This window comes from Aegilops tauschii, chromosome 4 (assembly GCF_002575655.3).
Source record: "Aegilops tauschii subsp. strangulata cultivar AL8/78 chromosome 4, Aet v6.0, whole genome shotgun sequence".
NCBI classification, from domain to species: domain Eukaryota; kingdom Viridiplantae; phylum Streptophyta; class Magnoliopsida; order Poales; family Poaceae; genus Aegilops; species Aegilops tauschii.
Genome location: NC_053038.3, coordinates 5,108,604 through 5,135,553, shown reverse-complemented (window position 1 = coordinate 5,135,553; position 26,950 = coordinate 5,108,604). Strand labels below are relative to the sequence as shown.

Below are 26,950 nucleotides of genomic sequence, written 5' to 3'. Positions count from 1 at the left end.
TGCCTGTAGGCGACGGCAGCGGGGGGAGGAGAAAAAAGCACAGGCCCCTCCGTTGGACTTGCTCTTACACAATCAATTGACTAACATAACAAACGTTGTTCCTTTTGCCATTTTAAGCCGGCATTTCACAGTTGTGTATCTTTGGAAACCGTGGGTGAAACAAACGATTTAACAAAATAGTACAGCCGGTCACAGGGCAATCCAACAATCCACCTCTTCATGGGAAATTCAGTCCAAAGATGAAGGAAAAAAGAGGCAAACAAATCACACAATCCTCTCCAGCTCCCTCGCGTAGCCGAGGGTCTGGTTGATGACCGGCGCCGCCGGGATCTCCTTGCAGGGCTGCGACTCCTTCGCCTTCTGGAGCAAGACGCGGCCGCCCTTGACGTCCCATTCGGGGTGCTCCTGTTGACAACACGGCGATACTTTACATCCCACACGGGGAGTCATAATAACTCACGCAATTCACGCCGGGGAGCACAAGGTACGGAACTTACCTCTGCGATGTACTGCTGCAGTTCCTTGTCGGAGCTGAACATAAACATCTGCTTCGCGTCGTTTATTGACAGGTAATCGTATCCCTTCTCGTTTAACTTAACTGCGACTTGCAAACATAAATTCCCAACTCAGCCCCTGTTCCATATTCGACTTCCCAACTGAACCAGCAAACTTGGCACAACATAACTCATGCAAGACTAACACAAAAACCTATTTTGGTTTAACTCATTTGGCAACTTATTATGCCCAAAGAAAACCAATAATTTATATACTTATTTGTTTTGACTCTGCCAACTGAAAACCCAATGGATGATGAAGGAGAACAGGGAATAACACACGTATTAAATGACAGCCTGCACAATGCATAGACAGAGAAAACAACTGCAAAGTGGTAAAAAAAAAAGGAACTAACCATGTGTCCATGTAATACGGCTTGAGCTGGCAGAAGTCCCTTTCAAATGCATCTTGGTCTTCCATTTTCACACTCAAAATAACTGCCTGCTCATAAATTTCCCCTGAAATGTTTCAGGTAGATTTAGTGGCTGCTCTATTAAGGATAAATCGGAATAACAGAGCATATATTTCTAAATAGTTGGACCATAACAATATAGACACGCATTTTCCTCCAGAACACAGGGCATAGGTTAAGTCAATTGACAGAATAGTTCACGCATGGCAACAACATATGAATGATTATCTTCATGAATCATAACATAACACTATCTGAATGACCAAATCTTATCATCAAATACAAACATCCAGTGCAGCATCAGAGGTCAAGTCGAAAAAGAGCAATGCTATCCCAAGAATTCACATTATCTTCATGACTCAGTCCTAGGATAGAACCACATTCAAGCCATCTATAAATTCATATGGCTGCAACCATTTGACTGAAACTCCTAAAGTAAAACCATGACCAAAACAAATCAGTGTTAGGCGTGCAAAGATCCCCCACCACATCCTCGAGCCAGCTACATCGAGCAACTAAACATACCAACTTTTACAGAAAGACCACACATGCATGAATTGCCGGTTAACTAAACCAAGTTTCAGTTCAACTTTTACAGAAAGACCACACATGAACAGAGTCATATCGCAACAACAATCAAACACGACTGCAATCGCAGACCAACATCACATATCAACCAAACACAGACCAACAGGACACAAAGCATAATGATAATAACAACCTATGTACAGAACCCAAAATTCCCCTCACCAACACAATCTTCGCATACACCTACAGTACATACACCATAGTAGTAACACGGTAACCAACCAAGAAAAATTCGCACTCAGGCTCACACAGACAGAAAGCATTATTCAACATGCTAGACGGCGATTTGCTGGACAAAAAAAAGAAGAAGCAAAGTTGTCTTACTCGCAAGCTTGAGCTCCTCCACGGCGTTGGGCGTCTGCTGGAACAGCGGGGGGAGGCTGGGGAACTTGGTGAGGAGGACCTGCAAAAAGGAGGAAGCTTCAGATGACAATTCACCGGAGGATCGACCTCTCCCTCCCCGGCGAAACCACCGGCGCCGCCGATCCAACCGGAACTAATAAGACCGGAGTAGAAAAGAAGCGAACTTTCGAGACCGCCCGGCGGAAGGGGAGGGGGAGAGGGGGCGGGGCGCACCTTGAGCTGCGAGAGGAGGGTCGAGGCGACGTCGAGGTTGTTGGCCTTGGAGGCCGCCTCGAGTCCCTGTGTTTTTTGATATTCAACGCGCCGTCCCTCTTATAGTGATCGACCGGATATCGTTACACCAGTCTTTCAATATGAAATATACATCATGGTCGTGAGCCTTCGGTGGAGACATTGGTTGTTCACCTTCCTGGTATGAATGCGGTAATTTTCCCATGAAACATCACAGTTGATGATACGCTACATTTATGTTAAAGTGCTTAATGTGGTAACGAAGTCTTTACTTTCTTGATTTATCTGATCAAACATATGTTTTTTCCCATGAAGTTATTTAGACATTTCCTTGGTTTTTCTGTTGAAGAGCAGCAGTGCTTAGGGGAAGTGGCAAAGCATTTCTTTGGTTATCATCTCTGCCTCATAAGCATTAGATGTGGCAAGAGCTAGCAAATTTAATTTGTACGATATGGAGTCACTGTTGTTAGGGATAACATTGGTGTGACCACTTATATCTATTTCAACGGGCCGCCATTTGAATGGCGCTCATCCACCTGCAGCCCGAACCAGTGCAATGCCCATGAGTAGGCACTAGGCAGAACCGCATGAGCCCACGAGCGCTTCCGACAAGCACGACTGGGTGGGCGCGTCCAGCCAGAGTTTCCACCTCCTTCTGATATTTTAATCTGCAGTCCACCTCCTTCTGATTGTGACGACGGAGGCTCTGGGTTGCTAGTCCATAGAGACATGCGAGCGAAAGACTTTCTGATTGTCATCAAGCCGGCTCCGGTAGAGAAGCAGCGACTCGTTCTGACAGTAGTGATCGTTCGGTGGTGCATGGTCCTCGATGTAAATTTTAATGTGTTTTTAGAATCTAACCTGGGAACATGCCCAACGCGAATGTGCCCGCGCCCACTCACATACAAAGCTGGTGCCCCTCCTCCCACATCGTGTTGTCCCCCATCCCCCTTCGTGGACTTTGCAGATATTGAGAGAGAGCAAAGCAGAGTAGGGAGAGGGTTTCCGGTGGCCGCAACAGGGACCGTTGCCGAACACCATCAGATTCCTGTTGGACTAGCGCACCAGAATAACAATCACGACCGATGAAGAGAAAGCGTAGATCGGATCCAACCTGTAGATACACAAACATAGACAAACGAAGATTGAATCCATGTGGATCCACCGAAGACAAACGCGACCGAATCCCATGAGATCCGCCAGACACAAACCTTCTCATGCCCTCCGACGCTGCAAGCATTGCCAGATGGGAGTTATGCGGGGAGAACCTTTACTCCATCTTCAGAATGCCATTGCCGCCCCACCTCTATAAGGAGGACACAAACCCTATCAAAACTTTAAAAAAAAGATAAAAAAACGGAGCCCTCCTGCCAGCAAGGGCTGGCATCCGCCGCACCTCCATGGTCTTATGGCCACAAGAGAGACAAGGCAGACTAGCGCCGGCGCCGACGAGAGGCACGGAAAACCCTAGCGGCCGGTGCCCTTGCGTGCGCGCGAATGGGTACGAGCTCTCCCTAATCCTTTTGACTGCCTATATTCTTGTTAAATTGAATTTTGTGGCCATGATCGATCGATCTGTTTTGCTCAAACCCATAGAACACCTACCCATTGCAAGTTGCCACGTCAGAAAACCAACCCGTTCGTTGGGAACATGCCCATTGCGCATGCGCACACGTCTACTCACATACAAATCCGGTGCCCTCCCTCCATCGTATTGCCCCCCATCCCCCTTTATTGACTTCTCAAATAGCGAGAGATAGCAGAGCATAGCAGGGAGAGAAGAAGAAGGTTTCCGATGGCCGCGATGGCGGCCTTTGACAGGGACCATTGACAAACACCAACAAATTCCCTCACCTGGGTCTCCCTAAGCGTCACAGGCTGGTCCACGTAGACGGCTCGCGACCGACATTGACGCGAGCATCGAGCAACATGTGTCGATGGTGCCGGAGGAGGCTCGGGATCAAACACGTGGAGGCGCAGATAATGGCTCTATAGTTTAAGCATTTTTATAGCTCATTTGCATGTTCTCTTCATATATTATGTCCCATTGAAACTAAATACGTGTCTAATATGTACGATTATGGATTTTTTTTGCATTTTTCATAGTGAGCATTGCACATTTATGATTTTATTTGGTTTTTACTAGTTTTTTTATTTTCTTGTGTCTACATGTATTTTGGAGCAATCTGGAACCAATCACGATGAAGGATCAAAGATGGATTCAATACGGAGAACTTCCACTCGAGGGACAAAAACATACTTCTCTCTAAACCTTTTTTTTGGAAAATTTCACATTCATTCATCAATTGTCAAGGTAGTACAAAGAACACCAGAAGTAAAAAAAATATTCAGGTCCTTAGACCACCTAGCAACGACTACAAGCACTGGAGCGAGCCGAAGGCGCGTCGCCCTCATCCCCCTCCCTCATTCGAGTCGGGCAAATTTCGTTCTAGTAGATAGTCAAGATGTCGAAAGGAAAGCTAGGCGGGGAAAACCTTATTTCATCTTCAGAGTGCCACCGTCGCCTAACCTCTATAAAGAGGACGCACACCTTAACAAAAGCTTAAAAAATATAGAAAAACGGAATCCTCCCGCGTGTAAGGGTTGGTATCCACCGCACCTCCATGGTCACAAGGCCACAGGAGAGACAAGACAAACTAGCGCCGGCGCCGACGGGAGGCACGGGAAACCCTAGCGGCCGGTGCCCTTCCATGCGAGCGAAGGGATACTACCTACCTTCTTATTAAATTGAATTTTGTGGCCGTGATCGATCGAACTATTTTGCTCAAACCCATTGAACACCTACCTGACCCAGTACTCGGAATGCGACAAATACACACCACACCACACTACGGTCCATTAAACCAAACCTTTTCGTGCAAAACTCCTTCACTGGCCTTGCGATGTCGACCCGCTAAAACCAAAAACGAATTCAGAATTTAGCTACTTTTTCTTATACTAGTAGATTTTTGCGTGGGCAAAAGCTTTACATATAGCCCTTCATGCCAACTACGGTACTACTTCAATCCGACATTAACCAACCAATAGTTGGATGATTAGGCGGATAATACCACTTATCACCATCCATTAAGCATATAAAAAAAATCATAAAGTTGACGCCGTGAGTTTTCATTAATATACGGATTACTATTTCAGTGAGAAGCGACATTTTTATGGATAACGAGGGTCTATGATGGTTTCGTCAATCTTAAAACTTCAACTTTAACCCGATTTTTCGATAAGCATCGTCTGCATTGTGATCGGCCGATTTTATAACAAAGAAAAATTGAGAACTTTGTTCGTCGGAGAATGAAAAAGGAGGCGAGGAAGACGACAACTGAGCCCGAGAGTTCGCGGACGACGGACCGCTCGCCGACGCTGACGTGCGGGCCATCGCGCCGTCGGGCACGCCACTCTCTCCCCGGCTCGTTATCTCGGCGAGCAGAGCACCGCAGCGCGCACACGCGTCGCCCGCCCGCTCGCTCGCTCGCCCGGGCGCCACCTCCGTCCCCTCCTCCCGGATGGCCACCGTCACCGCCTCGCTCCCGCTCCGGGCCGCCGCCCGCGCGGGCCCGGCGCCGTCCCGCGCACCACCCTCCGACGCAGCCTTCTTCCCCGGCCGCCCGTGGCAGCGCGGGCTGGCGGCGAGGGGCCGGCCCCGGGAACCCGCGGGGTGGTTCCGGGCGGAGGCTCTCTCCGGCGGCGGCGGAGGAGGACCGCCGCGGAGGGAGCCCATGGCGCCTCCTTACAACGTCCTCATCACCGGTTCCACCAAAGGTGCTGCCTTTGTTCGTTTTACACCGATTTTGTTTCTCTGAACAAGAGTTCCGCTGAATCAATCAATGGACGGATGGCTGAGCTTGAAATTGGGGACAAGGATTGATTTGTGATTCAATCTGTGGCGTACATTGTAGAGGATGATAGAGGCGTAACACATCACCCGTGGAAACTACATTGATTGGCTTCAGTTAACATCTGTTAGCTCTTGCTTGCTTGCTCAGTGACCTCTGGATGCATGTTCTTCAACAGGTATAGGATACGCGCTGGCAAGGAAGTTCCTCAAGGCTGGTGATAATGTTGTAATATGCTCAAGATCAGGTTAGAAAGAAACACCTGCTTTTAACTGTTACTTTTCTTCAGGTGTTTCATAAAACAAATTGATGTTTAAGATGCATGTCAAATCGATCCGCGTTTAGCAGTTCCTGCACTTATATTGTAATAATATATACGATCCGCGTTTAGGTAGGTTCCAACTCTTTTAGATCATTGATCTGTTCAAAGAGGATTTTGATGATTGTTCTAAATGACAAACAAATCAAATGTTTCGATATTGTTGAGACAACTTCCATAAAGAATGAAATGGACACATGCAAGTTCCGATTTATACCAGCTTAGCCTTTCCTTGACATGCAGTCTACTCTATCCTCTACAGCTGAAAGGGTAGAATCTGTAAGAAATGACTTGAAAAAGGAATTCGGAGAGCAACATGTGTGGGTACCTACTGCTGAGCTACTTGGTCCCTATATTTTCATTCAAGTTTTGTTCATAAAAATCGTCAAAATAGTACAGTGCAACACGTTTAACTCCATAGTCTCCTTTTTTTGTGCTATGATAGGGGACTGTCTGTGATGTTAGAGAAGGCAAGGATGTGAAGGCGCTTGTGGATTTTGCGCGTGACAAGCTGGAGTATATTGATATTTGGGTACATAGTCACCCCTCCCTCACCAAACACTTGCATTGCACATGCACTTTTATTCGTGTTCCTTCTTTTTTTTATGTACAACTATGACAACCACTCGCTATGAAATGACACCGATGCTCACTGCATAGTTTCCCTTATTTGAAATATTTTATAGTGCGGTGCTTGTTGCATGAAATGTGCTGTGCAATCCACATTGTTGTTCTTGGAAATTGATACTCAGCTTTCCTTAACTGTTTAAAGTTCATGCATTAAATTGAAGGGCTCAAACAAATTGGAATTTCTTCTGAATTATTTCTATTGATGCAGATCAACAACGCCGGCTCAAATGCATATAGTTACAAACCATTGGTGGAAACCTCTGATGAGGCTCTAATGTAATTCTCTATCTCTATATTGGCAAGGCTTGAACATGCACACCTTCATTCAGTCGTACTTTCGAGTGCCAATAGTTCATTGACTTTTTTCTTTGATTTAACAGTGAGGTGATCACCACTAACACTCTTGGATTGATGCTATGTTGTCGTGAGGTATTGCTTTCCACTCAATATTAGATATTTGTCGTATAGTATGTTGACTGCTGAAGTATTCCAACATTTCATCGTCTTGCCATCTTAGGCAATAAATATGATGTGGAACCAACCTCGAGGTGGTCACATATTTAACATTGATGGTGCTGGCTCTGATGGAAGGCCAACCCCAAGGTACCATTTCCGTTTGTTCTCATATGTAGTAATTCTGGATACTCAGCTGAGTGTGCTGTCACATGATTTCGTTTAACTGCTCATATAGTTTGAACCTGAGGAATTGAACATAGTGCGATATGTCCTGTTCTTTTGACGCTGATATAAGTATTTCCTTCCGTTCTTCTCCACATGTGTGTATTGTACTTGACATACTGAATTTGCATGGCCATATGGCAGTATCAGTTATTTGTATTAAATGAAAGTTGTGGACAAAACGAAATACTAAGGAGACAGACTCAATCATCTTTTGGTGAACTAGTAGTCTTGAATTTTAAGTAATTATTATTATAATCACCAGGTTTGCCGCTTATGGTGCAACGAAGAGAAGTGTGGTGCACCTTACAAAGTCTCTACAGGTAAAGATAACATGTGTGGCGATTTAACCTGAAATGATTAGTTTCTGTTTGAGCAGTCCAATGAAGCATTCTGAAATAATGAACTATTTGCTGTATTGTAACCTCATGAAATTGTCGATAGCCTCGCACAAAGATTCAACAGTACAATGAGATAACTACTGTTTGACAATATTTAGAGTCATGTTAAATTCCCAAGTAGTTGCTCCCACAAACTCATATTTGGGAAATTGTAAAGCTGTAATCATCCATAGAGAAAATAATAGGCGATTTATTGCTGTGTGCTTGAACTTGGCTCAGTGGCACGAACTATTATTAAATTTACATTTATTTCCACAACAACAACAAAGCCTTTTGTCCCAAGCAAATTGGGGTAGGCTAGAGATGAAACCCCACAAAAACTGTGAGAACCCAAAAGAGAAGACAGAAAGTACAAGCAAGCAAAATAAATCAAGGCAGTATACTGGTGCAGGTCACAGCTTTGCAGCATTATTAGAAACTGTGTGGAGAAGATAACATGATTCTTATTGCAGGCTGAGTTGCAGATGAATGAAGTGAATAATGTCGTGGTGCATAATTTATCGGTATACAGCTCCACCCTTTCTTCAGTTATCTTTTGTATTCTAGAGTTCCCAACTATTCTCTCGCATAAAGATAATTAGAAGTTGGTGTGGTTTAACTAACTAGTTTGTGTAAGGTTGAAAGCATTGGTCCATGGAATATCCGTATAAGTAAATGATCACATTTTGTTTCTAAGTTCTGTTTATAACTCTGAAAAGCACAGTTACACTTACACACTAACAGTAAGTACATAACTAATTTGTGCAGCCTGGCATGGTTACGACTGATCTTCTTATGTCTGGTGCTACCACAAAGCAAGTAAGGGATAAACACAATCTCTTTCTGACGTTCTTTCTCTTTTTGCCATTGTTGATAAGATAATTCGTGGTTACTAAATTATGAATTTTACTGATTACAGGCAAAGTTTTTCATCAATATATTAGCTGAAACTCCTGATGTGGTGAGAGCTATGCCATTGTTCCTTTTTTGTATAGGGCCATTTGTCTTTTTCCTCCAGAACAATGTTGACTCTTCTGCTAAACTCTAAAGCTTCTGTTTGGCTGCAGTAGTAATCATTTTTAGCTGCTTTAGGCCTGTGTCCATTTGGCTTGCAAAACCGTCCGACCACTTAGCTTGAACGTGGTCTCCAGACTTGTTTATACGTTCCTGAAATTTGTGATTTGGTCGTTGTTGAAGGGCTGTTAACCTTTTGTGCTTGCTTTAACAAAGTTAAAAAATGGTAACTTGAAGTTATTCATATGATGTCGCAAGGCAGACATGTCTTAACAAATGTGTCGATCTGAAGTTCTGAACAAAAAAAAAGTTGATCTAATATAAATTGACAAAGTTAGCTTTCGAAGCCTTTAATGTTATTTATGTACACCTTTTTTACCATATTATCTGTTTGGTAATGTGGGTAATATAATAATCATGTTGACTATTATAATAGGTTGCGGATTACCTTGTTCCAAACATCAGAGAAATTCCTACCAACCAATCCATGAAGCCGACTTACATTCGCTTTCTCACAGGCTTGAAAGCCTACTCCAGAATATTTTCAGTAAGAACTCTCTGAAACCTGGGGAGGGTCTTTTATTAATCTTGGACGTCCCCCAATGTCAAATTTACTGTAATAATCAATCTTCCTGATTTTATTTGCAGAGAATTGCTTTTGGTGCTCGTAGGAACAAGTATGTTGCCGAGGATTAGTTTTCTTACTGCCATCTTCCAACCCAGAAGAAACCTAGGGATATTCTTGTTATCATATTTTAGAGGTCCATTATTTTCCTGTAAAAATAGGATGTATCACTGAGGGCATCTTGAGAGCACAATAATGTACTCCTCGTATATACAATACATGTAATTTGATTAAACCTCATCAAATTTATTGTCATTGATTGAATCATTCACAGTTCACTGGATTATTTATGGACCTTGTGATCTAGTTGCATGTTGCATTTTCAATGCAAGAGGAGCCCATGATACATCTATGCACCAACACATTAAGGCTGCAGCCATTTTTCCTTGCTACTTCCTATAACTTGTGTAGTCTTGCCTAACTTATCTGTTGGGGCGAGTTCGTCGTGCAATTAAGCACCTATGATCAATTTATTATGTTTGTACAACATTTTTTTCATTGAAAGGCATGCAGGATGGCATTGCAACGACAGGACATGGTCATGCACTCATGCTGGCATGCTGCTACCTTGCTGCTTGGTGTTTGGCGTAATAGGATAGGACTTTGATCACATCTCACACATCCAGATTGCCTGATAAGTCAACCTCAACACTTACTACTGCACCTAAATTATCATTCTGGTTATTTACTTCTCTATCACATTCCTGATAAGTTAATGTGATGTGCACCATTCGTGGATTTGGCAGAGTCTGCTCATATTAGATAATCATCCTTGTTGCTTCCTTACCAACCCTTTTGAGAAAGCTTTACTTCTCTGCCAACCTTTCCATCCATACAAAGCAACTGTGAATTGTGACGAGTTATGTTAGTCTCTTACAAGAACTGTATAAAAGGGTGACTGGCTTTATAGAGAAGGACACTATCACTCACTCTTCTCGCTAAAGGTATGACATACATTCCCGGTTCCTTTTGCTTCCTCGCACATACTGGTATGAGCATCACAATTTGTTTTAGCTTCTCTTATGGTATTTTAGTGCATTCTTTTTTCTAATATAGAATGCCAGAGAATTGATGTTCTGCTTGATCTCCACTTTGTATTTGGAAACATTTTCTGTATCTATATGGGCACATGCCCATGTTAACGAAATATACAAATGGCGATTGATTCTGTCTCTTTTAGTTACAGAATCTCAACACACAGCCATACTGCATCATCATGATGCACGCATCCTTCTTTTTTTGGAAAGGGGATAACCCCGGCTTCTGCATCATCCTGATGCACACTGCCATACTGTATTGTCCTTTTGCCAGTTTCCACTGCCTTCGTTCTAAAGAGAGTTGCACAATTTAAGCTTTTCTGATTTCCTTGATCTTTACTGACACGTGGTGAACTTGATTTGCAGAATGATGTCCAACGGCAAGCCGACACAAAACAGTGACTCTTCTTACATGTCGGGCATACCGACCTGCTGCCTTCTCAGGGCAATGCAGCCGACAAGGAGTTTACTTCACTGGACCAATGATCTCCATATGATCTTCGTGGAAGCGGTAGAGTATCAAGGAGGCCCCTATGGTTTGGTTTCTTGAACTTTGAGCAGACAATGTCAAACAATTCTTTCTTTTCCTTGGATCGGAAATTTCTCGATGAAACTGATGCTGCGCTATTCAACTCCTGCAACTCCTTAGAGGCATACGATGCCAAACGATTCATTTTCTGTTCCTTGGATCAGAAATTTCTCGATGAAACTGATGCTGTGCTGTTCAACTGTCCCAATTCCTTAGAGGCGAAGCCAACTGCGGTGAAGCAGAGAATGGAAGCTATGGGAGTCACAGGCCTGACAATCTGGAACATAAAAAGCCACCTCCAAGTACCTCCCGCCCTCTTGCAGCTCTTCATCAGTTAATTTTGAGGGTTTTTGTTCCGCCGTGCAGGATCTCAACACTTGGCTTTGCTCTTCCGTGCCAGAGATACAGGGAGAAGTGCAATTTAGGAGCCGAACCTCCTCGGGATGTCCTAGGCACTGCATCACCAAGCAAGGCAGGAGATAATGTGTATGGTTCTTTGATGTAGTGAGATTGTTGGATCTGCATCCCTTTGTGTTCTCTATTTTGTTTTCTATAACTGACTGACTGACTGATTACTGTGCTTGTTCATAAGTTCTGTAACTTGTTCTGATGTGCAGGACATCTGAGGCCGAGACGGTGGTGGACAGTGATGCAGCAATGAATCTGACTGGAATGGAGGTATAAATTCTCTTTTTATTCAACTGAAGTTTTGGAAATCCTGCATCACCTGTTCCTAATTGAGTCTATCTTACCTGTGATTTAGATGGCGACCTATTTGCTTATGGATGACACGGAGGTACAGTTTTCTTCACATGCCTGGGAATGCACTTGATCTATGTGAAGGTGTGATAACAACCTACTTTGCTATTTGTGTTGCCTCTCGCAGATGGTGGATACCGCATTTTCTGCGGATGAGTTGCAGGTACATTGAAAGCATAGGCATATTACCTAAGATTTATTTATGTGCTAATGCACTACTACACTCGCTCTTGTTTCATGTGAAATAAACCGAAAAATAAATTTTGATGCAGATGATGGAGAAGGAACTGATGAATGCGATCCGGGCATGAATGTATTGTCGAGCATTGTTCTCGGAAAACCTAGTTACCATCTTTGTTCCTTGTAAGATGGGGTGCGCCGGCCCCTGTGAAAAATAAATAAATTTAATGTCGTTGTGTGCACATGTCCCACATATCAAATATTAATAAACTGATAAGAAGTGCTTCGCGGTCGGACAGTCGGCAGCCGTATGTTTAGCCATGCCTGTTGTGGTTTTCTCGGTTTTCATCTGACAATCGCTCTGATCTGGCCTTGATACCATCGCTGATAGCCTGGCCTGGAGAGTGGACAAGCATATACTATCATCCAAAGGCAAGACCTGGTCAGTCTTATAATAGTAAGTATTCCCTCCATTCCAAAATAGATAACTCAACTTTATACTAACTTTAGTACAAAGTTGGGTCATCTATTTAGGAACGGAAGGAGTACATTTCAGGGCCATATAACAGTAGAGGGAACACACTTGCCATACCATGCCAGGAAGGTTAGGATCATAGTATGGCTGCCGCCTGCAGGTATCTGCATCTGTGGCAACCCAACCCCAGACCCGGCCATCTTTTAGACCGACGCATAACAGTAGTAGTAGCAGCAGCTAGATTATGGAAACCAAACGTGCTGGAGTACATAGAGTATGTCACAGCGCAATGTCATCCACTTGCTGATCTTAGAGTGCTAATTAATTAACTAGGACATCATAACACATGCACACAGCAGGAAGCAGCAAATATATATGGTCTCGCTTCACAGCCGATAGCATCACGCACCAGCGAGCCGTGGCCTCGTAGGAGACAAGACCCACTAATCCTGAGACATAGGCTCAGACTCTGAATCTGAAGGTGAAGTGCACGAGGTCCATCTCTAGCGTGCCATCCACGCTGCCGGTCCCCTCATGGGTGATATCATCTGGAATGTACTTGGCGTCATCTGGATACAGGATCTTCCTTGCGCAATCCGTGTCATAGTAGCAACGTCCCACTAACAAAATAAAACCCGGCAGTGATTATTATTCAGCAAGATGATGATAATAAGCCAATTCAGATTAACGATGAATGGTACGTGCTTGCAAGCATGATGAGAAGCTGATCTCCGTGACCCAAGCTACTAATCAAATGCTGTCACTTGCTAATCAGCCGTGCTAGCTGCGGCAGAAAAGTAGAGGACTTACCCGCATCTGCAAAGGGCAGAGGGCAGCAGAATCCTGTCCTTGGCTTATGTGAGGGCCAGGACCACAACTCGGCGTAAAATGGGGTCCTCGAAACATTCTCATCAGAAGTTGCCATGAAGTTCACATGGTAGCACGTATCAGAGAAGAGGGGGCGGCCTTGGTCTATTTCCTCCACACCAAATATAAAATCAAGTTTATACTTTGGTCCCTACAGCAAGCAAGAAATTAAGAAGAAAGGGTGTTTGTTGGTCAAATCAAGGTAAAGCTAATATACGTACTGGCCAAATGAAGGTAAAGCTAATATATGTACGTAAGTAGCAGCTAATGATTGTAAACAATGCCTACCCAAAAATGTTGGTCCGTGTAATCCTTGAGCACCTGTTTAATCTTTGAACGCAACCAGCTCCTCCGCTCCTCATACTCTGATCTCGCGCTTGATACCATCCTCAACCTCGAGTCGGCGTCTACACAAACTTCAGGAGCAAGAGCTTGCACGGTGCCACTAGTTTCATACATGGGTGTTTTGAAATTGGACCACATGAACGACATAAGAGGTATGATGTCATCGACGCACAACACACCACCACTAGTTTGCGCCTTGGTTATATGTGAGGGCAGCTTGCTTCGGCCATCGGGCTTGAGCAGCAGCACCTGGTGAAATTCGCCCAACAGAAAGGGCAACGGGTGTCTAGCAGCCATGGCCGCCTCGTGGAAGGGGTTCTTTGTTGCAGATGATAACATGTCAGAGACAACACATTTTGAACTGCAGAGTTTCTCCAGAGCACAAGCAATTGAGGATTGGGGGTCGGCGAACAAGGCAAGGTTTGTAAGCCCCTCGAGGGAACGAACAACTAGGCGGAGCAAGGATAGGGGGTCCAGGACGTCATTGCACTCATTCACCATCATGCTGACAGAAGCTGAGAGATCGGAGGCACAGTTGTCATACCAGATTGAGTTAAGGATGATGTTGGAGAGAGGGTCACAGGGGCCATAGCAGTGGCCGGCCATGAGGATGCTGCGCATGAGCGAGCCCGAGGGTGAGGGCAGCAACTTGAAGGCCTGGACGTACAGGTTGTGAATCATGCCATGGAGGTACATCTTGAGAGACTGCAGGTAATCACAGGCGTCACCACCAGCGCACGGGGTCCTGAGAATGTGTTTCAGGTCATCTGCTATCCCGAGGCAATCTAGCAGCTTGCTAGGCAGTCCGGTCTGCAGAGACGAGATGGCGGTCCCGTCCCAGCGGAAGGCGGTGGAGGTGATCCTGGCGTCAGCAGCTGCACTAGAGACGACAAGGGGCTCTGTCTTGGACCATATACCGTCGTCGCCGCCGTCGAGGTTCTGACGGACATGGACAACCAGCCCATCATTGGTGTTGCTAATGTTGGCAACACACATGGGGGTCATCATCATGTGCAACACGGTGGATTGCTCGGACATCCTCGGTCGTGAGGGGGCCATTGGCTGAGAAGAGCTTCTTCTTGAAAAGGTCGAGGTCGCCATTTTTGAGCCGGATTGCCATGACCCGAGCCAAGGTGGTGGGCGAATGGTGGCCTGCTGAGGTGGCCGCCCTCCAGTCCTGTCGGATTGAGGGTCCAGCGCCTCCGGCTTGGCATGGTAGAGATCATGCTGGACGAGCATGACGGCGAGGGGGAGGTTGGCGCCGGCCCTGTAGAGGTAGCGGAAGGCCTGTTCCTCGTTGATGCATCCGAAGTACGCCACAAGGAAAGCCATGAGACTGTGGCAGGACCTGGTTGCAACCTCGTGCCAGGGGTCGAAACCGGGTCTGTGTCTCTTCTTGGACCCCGTCTTGGCGGCGGGTGGAGCGGCGTCGTCGCCGAGGGGCTTGGTTTTGGGGTTTAGGAGGGCGAGGGTGTTGAGTATGATGTTGGAGACGGGGTCGAGGAGGCCGAGGCAGAGGCCGGCGGTGCTGAGGATGCCGTAAAGGTCGGGCAGGGCCTTGCAGGGCAGCCGGAGCCGGCGGAACGCCTCGTCGTAGAAACCGACGATGAGCTCGCGCGTGGCCTCTTGCAAATCGTCGTCGTGGGGAAGAGGCGCGTCCTCGTTGCGGCAGTTGAGGCTGTGCAGGCACGAGATGAGCCCCCTCCGAGACCGAGAGCCGCCGGAAGAAGACAAGGACCCAAGTGAAACGGAGCCGCCGGAAGAAGTGGATCCAGGCGCCATCTGCGTGCGAGCAGAGACTGCGGACGGAAGCTGGCGTTCGTTATGGGTGGGCCGGCGGCGACTCGCGTCGCGGGGAGAGGAGCAGATCGACCTTGCAGACCGATCGAGCAGAATATGGAGTGGGATCAGGTCGTTTTTTATGGTCGTGACCTGCCTTGGTTTTACCCCGTGACCTGCCTCTTCTTGGCAGTCAAGCCGCAAACGAGTCGGTTTTCAGAGTTTAGGGTTGAAAGAAAGTAGAACCAAATCGGAGTTGGACGCACGGCCTTCTCCGTTCCCTACGTACGCATGTACTTCTTCCGTTTCTTTTTTATTAGACCATGTTTATTGGAAGAAATTCCACATGCACAATACCAAATTAATCTTATTAGATGCATGATGAAATTATTTCTTGTACTATATAAATCTAATATTATATATAGATGTTGATATTTTTTAATATAAAGTTGGTCAAAAATTTATGAAGTTTGACTTCAGACAAATCTTATAAGCGAAGTAAAAATAAATGGAGGGAGTACGTACTCGATGGCTGACGCGTGCGCCTTGACGGTTGGGGAGGGTTTGAGGGTCTGGTTGTCGATATTGTTCTGCCGAAAATCCAAACAATCCCCACTAAACTCAGCCGCCGCCGCACCAATTCTCCACCCTCGTCGCCCCTCCGCCGCTCCTCTGCTGCCGCCCCGAATCGCGTCGCGCCGCTGCCGTCCCCACTGCCGCCGCCCCGATTCGGCCGTCGTCCACTGATTTTTACATCTCCATTTTGCATCACCTATTGAAGTTGCGCTTTTACATCCCCGTTTTGCATCATCTGTTGAAGTTGGCCCCTTTTTTGAAGATGCAAAAAACACTTTTTGGATATGTAAATTTTTACACCTTCTGTTTTACATCTCCAAATTTGCATCTTCTGTTGGAGATGCTCTAAGGTGCATTGCAACGTAGCTAGCATTGTTCTCGGAAAACCTAGCTACCATCTTATTCACTGAAGGTGTACGAACCGGTTCATATACAGCGTGCTAAAAAAGTGGTTTCCCTCTGTGTAGCTGTGTAGTGATCCCCTGTTATTGCACTTGAAAGTTGAAACTTTTTTCCTGTTTCAGCATCATGGTTAACTTTGGCCTGCATCTCTTTTTTTGCGGGGTAAATACTTGCATTTCTCGATCAAGATGTCCTTACAATCAAGAGAAACAATCTCCATCAACTCATCCGGACCAGCCCCTAGCCAGGTCATGGTCCTGCCTTGGGATCTCGCAAACAATGCTAATATATCACTAGCCTTATTTTGAGACCTAACAATATGAGTAATACAAGTTTGTCTAAGAGACAACAAGTACTTTATCTCCTTCACGATTGATGCGTAGACAGAGCGGTCGACGACTTCACATGAAATCATGGTCACGGCCTCGAGAGAATCCATTTCCACCACTATTGGAAGATCGCTACGTTGAAGTGCCAATGAGAGCCCTTCCATGCATGCGCAGAGCCAAGGCATCTCTACAGGAAAACAGGGCCCTGCATGCTGAGAAATTAACGGCCCCGCGGTGGTCTCGTAAGATCATTCCAGCCCCAGCATTACCAGAAGAAGCGAAAGACCCATCAGTGTTCAGTTTGTTCCACCCCAGCTCCGGTGGCCTCCATCTTCTCTCATCTGGCACACTAATGACCCTTGCAGCTGGCACCGGTTTTTCATAGACTATGGGAGATTTTCCTTTTGCTGGATCTGCTCGCGGGTATAACTTTGGCCTGCATCTCTGTTATACCTATGCTGGTTTCAACTTAGTTGAGGTGCGCTGGGCCCCTGTGAAAACTAAATTTAGCATTGGTGGGGGCACATATCTCACATATCAGATATTAAACTGCATCACCAAGCAGGGCAGGAGATAATGTGTATGGTTCTTTGATGCAATAAGATTATTGGATCTGCATGCCTTTGTGTTCTCAAATTTATTTATTTTAGAACTGACCGACTGATTGATTATTGTGCTTGTTCACAAGTTCTGTAACTTGTTCTAATGGGCAGGACTAGACGGAGGCGGTGGTGGGCAGTGATGCAGCAATGAATGTGACTGAAATGGAGGTATACTTTTTTTCTTCTTGAACTGAAACGTTGGAAAAATATTCATCACTTGTTCCTAACTGAGGCTATCTTACCTATGATTTAGATGGTGAACTATTTGCTTATGGATAACATGGAGGTACAGTTTTCTTCACATACCTGGAAATGCACTTGATCTATGTGAAGGTGTGATGACAACCTGCTATCCGTGTTGCCTCTTGCAGATGGTGGATACCACTTTTTCTGCGGAGCAGTTGCAGGTACATTCAAATCATATGTGTATTAACTAAAGATTCACTTATATGCTAATGCACTACAACACTTGCTCTTGTTTTATGTAAAACTAGTAAAATGCCCGTGCGTTGCCACGGGCAATAATACATGTACAAATCATAGACTAGTCTGTCCATACTGGTAGAAAAAAGGCCTTTAGTCCCGGTTTGCAAAGGCCTTTAGTCCTGGCTGTGCAACCGGGACTAAATATGCGCGACTAAAGACCCCCCCCCCCCCCCCCCCTTAGTCGCGCCTCTTACGAACCGCGACTAAAGGCTTTAGTCCCGGTTCTCGTGGCTAACCGGGACTAAAGGCCTCCTCCGCAGGTTTAAACCTGGTTTTTTTGCGAATTTTTTTAATTTTTTTATTTTCAAATTTTTGAATTATTTTAACCTCTAATCTCTAATCACCACCCCTCATCACTCCTGAATTTATCCTCTAATCTCTAATCACCCCTCATCATTCCAAATCATCTAACTTCCCGGACGGTCACCCATCCTCTCACTACTCCAGCCTGAGCACGCTTAACTTCCGGGTTCTATTCTCCCTCGTTTCCAAGTCTGCACTTGTTGTTTTTCTGACAATAGTAGGATGTCAATTCTATTAACTCTCAGGAATTTAGCTTGAGCATGAAGTGACACATTTCACTGTTTGAGTTTGAAACTATTGTTTTAAAAAACAATAATTATTTAGTAACACTAATATTTCTGGAATAATTAGTTTGACCATTGTTTGACCACAGTTTGACCACAGTTTGACCAGATTTGACCAAAATTTAAAAAAAAACTGAAATAATTATTTAGTAACACTAATATTCTAGAATAATTAGTTTGACCACATTTTGACCACAATTTGATTTTTTTTGAATTTTTTTGCCTCTCCAGATCTTAAAAGCCCCGTATCTTTTTTTCTATTAGGTTTTTGAGGATTTTGAAAATGTTTAACGGGGTTCCCCCGGTTAAATTCGTATGTAACTTTTCGAGTAGATGATTTTTCATATAAAAAACTTTTCCATCCGAGTTCGTATGCAAAAGTTATGCCCATTTTAAGAATTTCCAGAGAGATTTTGCAAATAAAGTCGAAATTCATATTTGTTAATTTTCCCAACAACTAGACCACATATCACATGAGAAACTTATTTTATTTTATTTTTTTGACATTTCCATCATTTTCTTTTGGTTTTTCTAAAACTGAAAAGGCGATCCACCGGGGGGGGGGGGTGGTGGTGGTGGTGGTGGTGTAGAGTTTGAAAATGAGGCCTCAAATCCCTTTAGTCGCGGTTGGCCAGACCAACCGGGACTAAAGGTCCAACCTTTAGTCCCGGTTGGTCTGGACAACCGCGACTAAAGGTTCGGGCCTTTAGTCGCGGTTGGCCAGACCAACCGGGACTAAAGGGATAACCTTTAATCCCGGTTGGTCTGGCCAACCGCGACTAAAGGCCTTCGGGCCAGCCTGAGGACCTTTAGTCCCGGTTGGCCAGGCCAACCGGGACTAAAGCCCCTCCCGTCCGCCAGCTGTCGACCGAGCGCGCTGGGCCCAGATAGTTGGTCGCGGGTCTCCTCCCGAACCGCGACTAAAGACCCCTTTGGTCGCGGTTCGATTATTTTGGAGACTAATGGGGGCGTATGGAAGCCTCTTTTTCTACTAGTGCCAATTGGATTACAAAAATTAGTTGAGGATTATCTAACTCGATGTTATGAGATGAAGTAGTGTACATCTGTACCCGAATTGAACTTAAGAAGAGCACACACATTTCTTTTCATTTAGCATACAACTATCCACTTCACATGAAATATTTGAAGTAAGCTTGCAAAAAATAGCATTCATCAGATTCAAATTAAAAGATCAAAAAACTGTAATAACGTACTGATATAGAGTAAACAAAGATGTTTCACAATGTATGTGGACCTGATCGTGTCTCTTGGGAATGAACCAATAGTCGAGCTTTCTTTTGTTGATAGGCATCACGACGCTTCTTAAGTATTTCATCTATTTTCTCTGCATCCATCTGCGCGTATCGTTCCCTAGCATGTTGCCGCTTGCGCTCTTTCGCATCCATAGGTTCCCCTCCATTAGTAATATCAACGAAACCTGAACAACAGAATAATAACTTAGTTATTTCTTGTGCATCAGATTGTGCAATTACAAATCATTAGATCATTAAATATTACTTTGGTTCATAGAGTTCGACATGTCTTTGAAGGGAGTACGATCACTCGATCATGCCGGAGACTTCATCTGCAAGGAAGATAGTGTCAAAAAAAAGTTTTAATTACGTGGCCACCATGATAAGCTGCCACCATGATAAGCTTTTAGAGTGCACGCTTATTCTACCTCATTCCACTTCATATTCGACTTATGCACTACCGTTTATTAATGATGAATGACTTTAAAGTTATTTATGCCAATATGCTATTTGCCAAAAGTCACTAGTAGAAAACGGGCCTTTTGTCTCGGTTCTAGAGGGCCTTTAGTCCCGGTTCTGGAACCGGGACTAAAGGGTCGGGACCATGCAGAGGAGATGTTTTAATATCAAAAATGAGTACTACAACTACCACCGCGTAGGACGAGTATAAAGTTTGGATTGGAATCTCAAAATACAGTGAAGAACGAGGAAGGGCGGAGATGAACTGCGACGGACTTGTGGAAACCCTAATGGGATCTACAGTGGAAGGAAAGGGGAAAACTCACCAGAGTTGTTGAACAGCGGAAGCGCGCGGACGGACTCTGGTCAGTTCAGGTTGATGCAGCGGCCGTAGTCGAGGCAGTGGTGAAGGTCGACGGCGGCGGCGGAGCTCAGGCGCAGAGGCGTGGTGAGGTAGAAGATGGAGATGAGAAGGCAAGGGGGGGGGGAAGTGAAAGGGACCCCTGGCCCTATTTATAAGGTTGGAAGGATAAATGACATGTGCGCAAATCGAGGAGGCTAAAAAATGGATATGTGACAGCACAGACGCCTCGATTTTCGGAGGCTCATTAAAAGAGAAGGTATATTAAGATTTGGGCCTTGTGTGATATTAATGACAGGTGATGTCACGGCGGGTTACCACGATCCTAGGAGATAACGTCATGGCGGGTTACAAGATCTCGCAAGAGCATATGAGGAACGATTTTTTCTAAGTGTTGAAGATTGATATGAACAAGTTCACATCAACCTGAGGCCTAATGTTGGGATATAACTATTGGGTATGACCCGCCCAGGAGGGGCCGGGTCATACCACTGGCGGTTCATAATGACAAGGCCCATGAAGATGTTGAAGATGGCGGTTCACGAAGCAGGCTTACTGAAGGCCCAAGACCCAAAGGCAACTTGAGGCCCACGGGCATAAACCGCCATATGTTAACTTGTATGTTAAGGAAAGTACAGGTTCTGTCACCGAGCCAGACACGTTGTGTATGAGCCGGCCGGGACTCTGTAGGCCGCCGGGCATCAGCCTATTTATATAAAGGGGTGACCCGGTGGCGGTTTAGGGCAAGAAAGAAAGAAGAGATCGAAAGCTAGGTCAAGCGTATTCGCTCCCTGGTAATCAACGCCCAACCAGTACAACCCCAAACTGGATTAGTCCTTTACCTTCATCGCAAGGGGCCGAACCAGTATAAACTCTCCGTGTCCTTTGTCCCATTTAACCCCTTCAAGCTAACCAAGTTGCGATGGCTCCACGACTAAGTCCTTACGCTAGGACATCTGCCGTGACAATTCCATGACAGGTCGTGTAAGGTGTGTGCTGGACTTGTCGTTATAAGCAAGCCAGGCAACGGGTGGATAGGCATGGAAAATGAAATAGATCAATTCTGAGCCACTGGATCATCTCTTCCTCCTCTCGATGTCTTCTTCTCCTTCCACTGCCCAATTCAAATTCTACCCTACCTGATCTACTTCTCCGTTTGCTGACGACGAACTCGTCCGACCCTAGGTCGTGACGGGAGGCTGAGCGGCCTCTGTGTGCTGGAGTTTGCTCCCGCAGCGTGGAGAGGAGCAGCAGCCCGCGCATCGCAAAGGGATGGAGGCCCCCTTCTGCCATCCAGTCGCTGAGGGTACGTGTCTTTCTGCAACCTCACGAACCCTACTATTCTATTTTGCTCGAAGCCCAAATAGTACACAGGGTGCATTTTGCATAGAGTCGATGCTCACAAACATGGGGCTAATTATACATGGTGAACATGAATAAATCATAGGACTTACCGAACCAAATTAGATAGGAGTCTGCGTGCGTTTATCTTAGCAGCGTGGCACCCGGGTTGGTAGTTGCGCTGACGCTGATTGGATCGCGGGTTACAACATTGTGCGTGGAATTAAGCTTATATGCAACCGTGGATAGGAAGGTGATCCCGTATTAATTAATTAGTGTTAATGCGCATTATTACACAAGGAATTAATGAGGAAAGTAGAAAAATGGAAAGAACATAGATATAGCAGTTGATCCCGGACAGATTCTCGTATGTCATTTATTTTCTTCATCTAGCTGGATTTACAATGACGACAGCAGGTATAAAAACAGATCCTTATATATGAAAGCTGTTTTAGAGGCGACGAAGACTACTGCACGGATGTTCTCATGGCAAAGGCCTTAGCTCTCGAATTTGGCCTAAATTTAGTGCAAAGGGCGGGATGTAATCGCCTAATCATCAACTCTGACAATCTGGAGGTGATTGAGACCATGCAGGACGGAGGACAGTCAGCGGGAGCGGCGGCGGCAATCTTCGATGACTGCTATCACTATGCTTGTGATTTTATCATGAATAAATTCGAACATTGTAATAGAGAGGCAAATAAAGTAGCACATGAACTTGCTAGATTAGCTAGGTTTTTTTCGACTTCGGATTGGTTTGAGGAGCCTATTAGTGAAATTGTAACGTTTCTCACAAACGATGTATTGGTTATTGCTAATGAATAAAATTTCGTTCTAATTCAAAAAAAAATGTGGCAGATCATTATAGAGCATCGAAGTGAATTTTGCATCAGACTTCCTCCTCATTCGTTGAACGTGAGCATCGAAGTTAATTTTGCGCCAGTTAAAAGGACGTACTTTGGCTGATATGACTATTTTCATTTTTCCAGGTAAACCATGGTGATAGAAGAAAGGAATTGATTGAAAGAAGGAAGAAGACTGATCACCATTTCATTGAAAGAAGGAAGGAGAGATTGATCACCATTTGATTCAAAGAAGGAAGGAGATCGATGACGGTCATGAATGAATTGATTGGCATGCATGAATTGATTGCGCTTGGATTGATTGCGTTTGGTATGTGAATTATACGTTTACCAAAAACAGAGTCAGTTTGTCCGGCCAGATGATGATAAAACCGGGAAAAGAATTCTATGAGACCAGGTCTCACGGGTTAGCAGGTGAGACCCATCCTGATGGATGACACGTGGCATTCACAAATCACAAAGCATCTACCCCATCCCCCACTTAAAATCAGAGGGGAGAGATTAGATGCTTTGCGATTTATGAATGGCACGTGTCATCCATCAGGGTGGGTCTCACCTGCTAACCGTGAGACCTGGTCTCATATAATTTTTTTCCATAAAACCAGGAGGGAGAAAAGAAAATCGCTACAGGAGAGAGGGGTCGTACGAGAGGTTGGACGAAGAGAGGGAAGGTAAGAGGGAAAACGGAACACTCCATTTCTTTTAGATAGTAGAGATAAACCAATTATTTTGTACAGATGATGGAGAAGGAATTAATGAGTGCAATCCAGGCATGAACGAATTAGCATTATTCTCGAAAATAATCTAGTTACCATCTTGTTCATTGTAATGTGTGCGAACGGGTTCATAAACACTGTTGCTATAAAAAAAATGGGGTTCCATCTGTGTAGCTGATCAAGCGTCTATACAGTGAGGATCCCATGTTATTACACTTGAAACTTTTTCTCTATTTCAGCAGTATGATTTACTTTGACCTGCATCTATGCAGGGCGTGTTTGGCAGCCTACGTTAAGGCCAACTAGGCTCTGGCAAGCTAAATAGCGAGTTGTTTGGTTGCCTGCCTTGTATGTAAAAACTGGCCCACGTGAAACTTATCCTCAGCCTGCCTCGCCAGGAACGCTTAAATTGACTTTTTTTTTTCAAATGCAGGCTGGGCTTAGTGCAATTTACACTTAAGAATGCGAGTTGGACTTGATGTAGGGAACCAAACAACATACAGATAATGACCCAGAGCCCGTATACACTGAGCTAGGCTCCACGGCCCAGACTCCACTGAGAAACTAACCAAATGCATGTCTAATACTAGCTTTGTTGGGGTGCTCCGGACGTGAGCTGTTTTGCAACACTCAAGCGACCCCTGAGGGCCCCGTGAAAAATAAAATTAGACTGAATTCCACATTTTACTCCCTAAATATGCATTTGTGACACTAATTACCTGTTGAGTGGAAATTTGTTTACAATACCCCATTTAGAAGCTTTGAACCCTCGTTTTCTGATGCATGTCCATTAGGGAAGGTGTGAGGTGACGCCTGGGGTTCAAAAATATCTGGACGATGGGGAGGAATGGAACAGATGGACAAAAGAAGTCCGGACATGATTGTCAATGACGCCCTTCGATCTTTACACATTCTTTTACGAATCATTGACGCAACATGCAGACCCTATCTAACATAAATAAGAAAAATCCAAAATCAGGGTAAAACCGTGGCAAAAGTCTTCAAAATGTGATATTTTGATAAAAGTTGCACTAAATGGGGTAATATATATGTGTCACAAATGTACAACTACAGGGTAAGAAGTGGAATTCACTCATAAAATTAAAATCGTCGTGGCACATGGCCCACATATATTAGATATAAGAAAAGATGGTATGACACATCTTTGTTCTTCTTCTCTTGGTCTAACAGCCGGCAACCGTGTGCTGTTGTAGTTTTCTTGGTTCTCGTCCAACAATCGATCTGATCCGGCCTTGGTACCATCGCTGTTTGCCTAGCCTGGACACTAGACAAGCATGTCATCCAAAGGCAAGACCTGGTCAGAGTCTTGAACATTTTAGGGCCATATAACTGCAGGGAACTCAGGTCAGGTCAGGCAGCTCAGGTCAGAATCACGTAGGATATGGCTGCCGCCGCCGCCTGCCGGTATATGTACCTGTGGCAACCCAACCCCAAACCCGGCCATCTTCTACCACGACGGGCCAGCAGCACTCCGCCATTCCAACGCCCAAGGCACGCCGTCGTCGCCTCGCCGTCACGCTCTAGGAGTACGAGTAGGAGGATGGCCTGCCGGGGAGCAAACCCGGACGACGTGGAGGCCACGACCACGGCGCACTTCGTGTTCGTCCCGCTGATGCACCACGGCCACCTGATCCCGGCGGTGGACGCGGCGCTGCAGCTGGCCACCCACGGCGCGCTCGCCAGCGTCGTCGTCACGCCAACCTACGCCGCGCGCCTCCGCCCCGCGGTCGAGTCGTCGGGCCTGCCGGTGCGGCTCGTCGAGCTCCCGCTTGACATCGCCGGCACGGACGACGTCGATCGGATCCCGCTGGACCAGGAGGCTGCCTACCTCCTCGCCACATCGCGCCTCTGCGGGCCACTGGAGCGCCACCTCCGCGAGCACGCTCCGCCCGTCACGTGCCTCGTGTCCGACATCTGCCACCCGTGGACCGCTGGCCTCGCCGCCAGCCTCGGCGTCCCGCGGCTCAGCTTCCTCGGCATGTCTGCCTACTGCCTCCTCTGCCTGCAGACGGAGCACCATGCGGCTGCCATGCACAACGCCTATGCCGCAGCGGACCCCTACTGGCATCTCATGCCTGAGGAGCCGGTCGAGGTGAAGCTGCCCACCGCGCCCCCCGGGTTCATGCGGCTGCCGGCGTCTGAGAAGCTGGCGTACGAGAAGCTGGCATACGCCGTCGAGCGGGCGTGCGTCGACGTCGACGGCGTCCTCCTCAACACCTTCCTCGAGCTGGAGCCGGGGACGGTCATGGACAGCGGGGAGGTCAGGAGCGTCAACGTGTGGGCCGTCGGTCCGGTGTCACTGTTCCACCAGCACGAGCACCAGCACTCGGCGGCGCTTGCGGCGAGAGGGAACGCGCCCGCCATCGACGCTGGCGAGTGCCTCCGATGGCTCGACGGCAAGGAGCCATCCTCCGTCCTCTACGTCAGCTTCGGGAGCAGCGTCTTGCACGCGCGCCCAGAGCAGGTCATGGAGACCGGGCTCGGCCTCGAGGCGTCGGGGCACCCGTTCATTTGGGTGGTATCACCAGAGAACGCCGGGCAGGACCAGGATGAGGAAGTCCGCGGATTCCTCGAGGACCTGGAGGGCCGGTTGTCCGGCCACGGGCTACTGATCAAGGGCTGGGCACCGCAACAGCTGATCTTGTCCCACGCGTCGGTGGGCGGCATCGTGACGCACTGCGGGTGGAACTCGATGATGGAGGCGGTCGCGGCCGGGCTCCCGGTGGTGACATGGCCACACATGGCGCACCAGTTCTTGAACGAAATGTTGGCCGTGCAGTCGATGGGGACCGGCGTGAGCGTCGGGGTGGAGTGGTTGAAGGAGGAGGACGGGGAGGTGGCGGTGGTGGAGCGAGGGGCGGTGGAGAAGGCGGTGAGGAGCATCATGGGTGGAGGAGATGAGGCGGTGGAGAGGCGGACGAGGGCGGCGGCGCTCGCGACGACGGCGAGAGAGGCCGTCCGGGAGGGTGGGTCGGCATTCATCAACCTGCGCCGTTTGGTCAGGCGTTACCAAGCAGTGACACCGCAGGATGCATCAACATCACCTCAAATATGATGCTAGGGTTTATCAAGTTTTTGCCACCCCTGTTTAAGCTTTTGCACTTGGATTGAATAAAGAGTTTAAGTTTGGTCTAAACAAATGCCCCTATAGATTATGTTTAAACCTTGCATTACTGATGACTCTGAACAAAATCAGCAGACACCACACCACATGTTGCCATTAAGACTGGAACATGCAAGACAGCCAGAGCTGCGCAACAACCATCACGTTCCTCCTCATGTGTCCTTTTTTTTTAGAGAGAGAAGATTTCCTCCTCACAGTAGTAGCTAGCAGCAG

At 46.3% G+C, this 26,950-nt stretch overlaps 3 protein-coding genes and 1 pseudogene across 6 annotated transcripts; 3 read left to right on the top strand and 1 right to left on the bottom strand.

Moving 5' to 3' along the window:
• Positions 1 to 76: 76 nt before the first annotated feature.
• LOC109766770 (26S proteasome non-ATPase regulatory subunit 8 homolog A) lies at positions 77 to 3,389 on the bottom strand. Its single transcript, XM_073497302.1, has 8 exons — positions 3,361 to 3,389; positions 3,215 to 3,263; positions 2,132 to 2,197; positions 1,880 to 1,958; positions 911 to 1,013; positions 835 to 851; positions 498 to 598; positions 77 to 405 (listed from the first exon to the last, which is right to left on the bottom strand). Exons 1-8 carry the CDS (start codon positions 3,387 to 3,389, stop codon positions 265 to 267), a joined length of 585 nt encoding a protein of 194 aa, XP_073353403.1. The 3' UTR covers positions 77 to 264.
• A 2,069-nt stretch (positions 3,390 to 5,458) lies between these two features.
• On the top strand, positions 5,459 to 9,910 carry LOC109766768 (chlorophyll(ide) b reductase NOL, chloroplastic). Its single transcript, XM_020325553.4, has 13 exons — positions 5,459 to 5,926; positions 6,179 to 6,247; positions 6,582 to 6,643; positions 6,765 to 6,851; positions 7,158 to 7,225; positions 7,330 to 7,378; positions 7,467 to 7,552; positions 7,893 to 7,950; positions 8,481 to 8,531; positions 8,776 to 8,826; positions 8,927 to 8,968; positions 9,458 to 9,568; positions 9,670 to 9,910. The coding sequence occupies exons 1-13, from the start codon at positions 5,671 to 5,673 to the stop codon at positions 9,715 to 9,717; spliced, it is 1,038 nt and encodes a 345-aa protein (XP_020181142.1). The 5' UTR covers positions 5,459 to 5,670; the 3' UTR covers positions 9,718 to 9,910.
• Positions 9,911 to 10,091: 181 nt separating this feature from the next.
• Positions 10,092 to 12,444, top strand: LOC109766769 (protein PHR1-LIKE 3). Of its 4 annotated transcripts, none has more exons than XM_020325556.3 (8): positions 10,092 to 10,590; positions 11,050 to 11,219; positions 11,429 to 11,514; positions 11,613 to 11,698; positions 11,830 to 11,890; positions 11,976 to 12,008; positions 12,099 to 12,134; positions 12,244 to 12,444. In XM_020325556.3, exons 2-8 carry the CDS (start codon positions 11,051 to 11,053, stop codon positions 12,280 to 12,282), a joined length of 510 nt encoding a protein of 169 aa, XP_020181145.1. In that variant the 5' UTR covers positions 10,092 to 10,590; position 11,050; the 3' UTR covers positions 12,283 to 12,444. The 4 variants fall into 4 exon arrangements, with proteins under 4 accessions (XP_020181145.1, XP_040242341.1, XP_040242339.1 ...); XM_040386407.3 differs by having other exon boundaries at positions 10,092 to 10,635; XM_040386405.3 differs by having other exon boundaries at positions 10,092 to 10,939.
• A 10,563-nt stretch (positions 12,445 to 23,007) lies between these two features.
• LOC109766773 (UDP-glycosyltransferase 73C6-like) lies at positions 23,008 to 26,668 on the top strand (annotated as a pseudogene).
• The last annotated feature ends 282 nt before the right edge of the window (positions 26,669 to 26,950 follow it).

What these genes read in the sequence shown, in the direction of transcription:
- LOC109766770 (XM_073497302.1), bottom strand. Translation starts at nt 3,389, where the DNA reads ATGCTTGCAGCGTCGGAGGGCATGAGAAG. An exon ending in CGGTCGTGATTGTTATTCTG is followed by an intron (nt 2,198 to 3,214) that starts GTGCGCTAGTCC and finishes CAAAAAACACAG; the next exon opens with GGACTCGAGGCGGCCTCCAA. An exon ending in CCCTCCTCTCGCAGCTCAAG is followed by an intron (nt 1,959 to 2,131) that starts GTGCGCCCCGCC and finishes TCCTTTTTGCAG; the next exon opens with GTCCTCCTCACCAAGTTCCC.
- LOC109766768 (XM_020325553.4), top strand. Translation starts at nt 5,671, where the DNA reads ATGGCCACCGTCACCGCCTCGCTCCCGCTCCGGGCCGCCGCCCGCGCG. An exon ending in ACCTTACAAAGTCTCTACAG is followed by an intron (nt 7,951 to 8,480) that starts GTAAAGATAACA and finishes TTCTTATTGCAG; the next exon opens with GCTGAGTTGCAGATGAATGA. An exon ending in TCGTGGTGCATAATTTATCG is followed by an intron (nt 8,532 to 8,775) that starts GTATACAGCTCC and finishes TAATTTGTGCAG; the next exon opens with CCTGGCATGGTTACGACTGA.
- LOC109766769 (XM_040386405.3), top strand. Translation starts at nt 10,863, where the DNA reads ATGATGCACGCATCCTTCTTTTTTTGGAAAGGGGATAACCCCGGCTTC. An exon ending in ACATAAAAAGCCACCTCCAA is followed by an intron (nt 11,515 to 11,612) that starts GTACCTCCCGCC and finishes CTTCCGTGCCAG; the next exon opens with AGATACAGGGAGAAGTGCAA. An exon ending in AGCAAGGCAGGAGATAATGT is followed by an intron (nt 11,699 to 11,829) that starts GTATGGTTCTTT and finishes TCTGATGTGCAG; the next exon opens with GACATCTGAGGCCGAGACGG.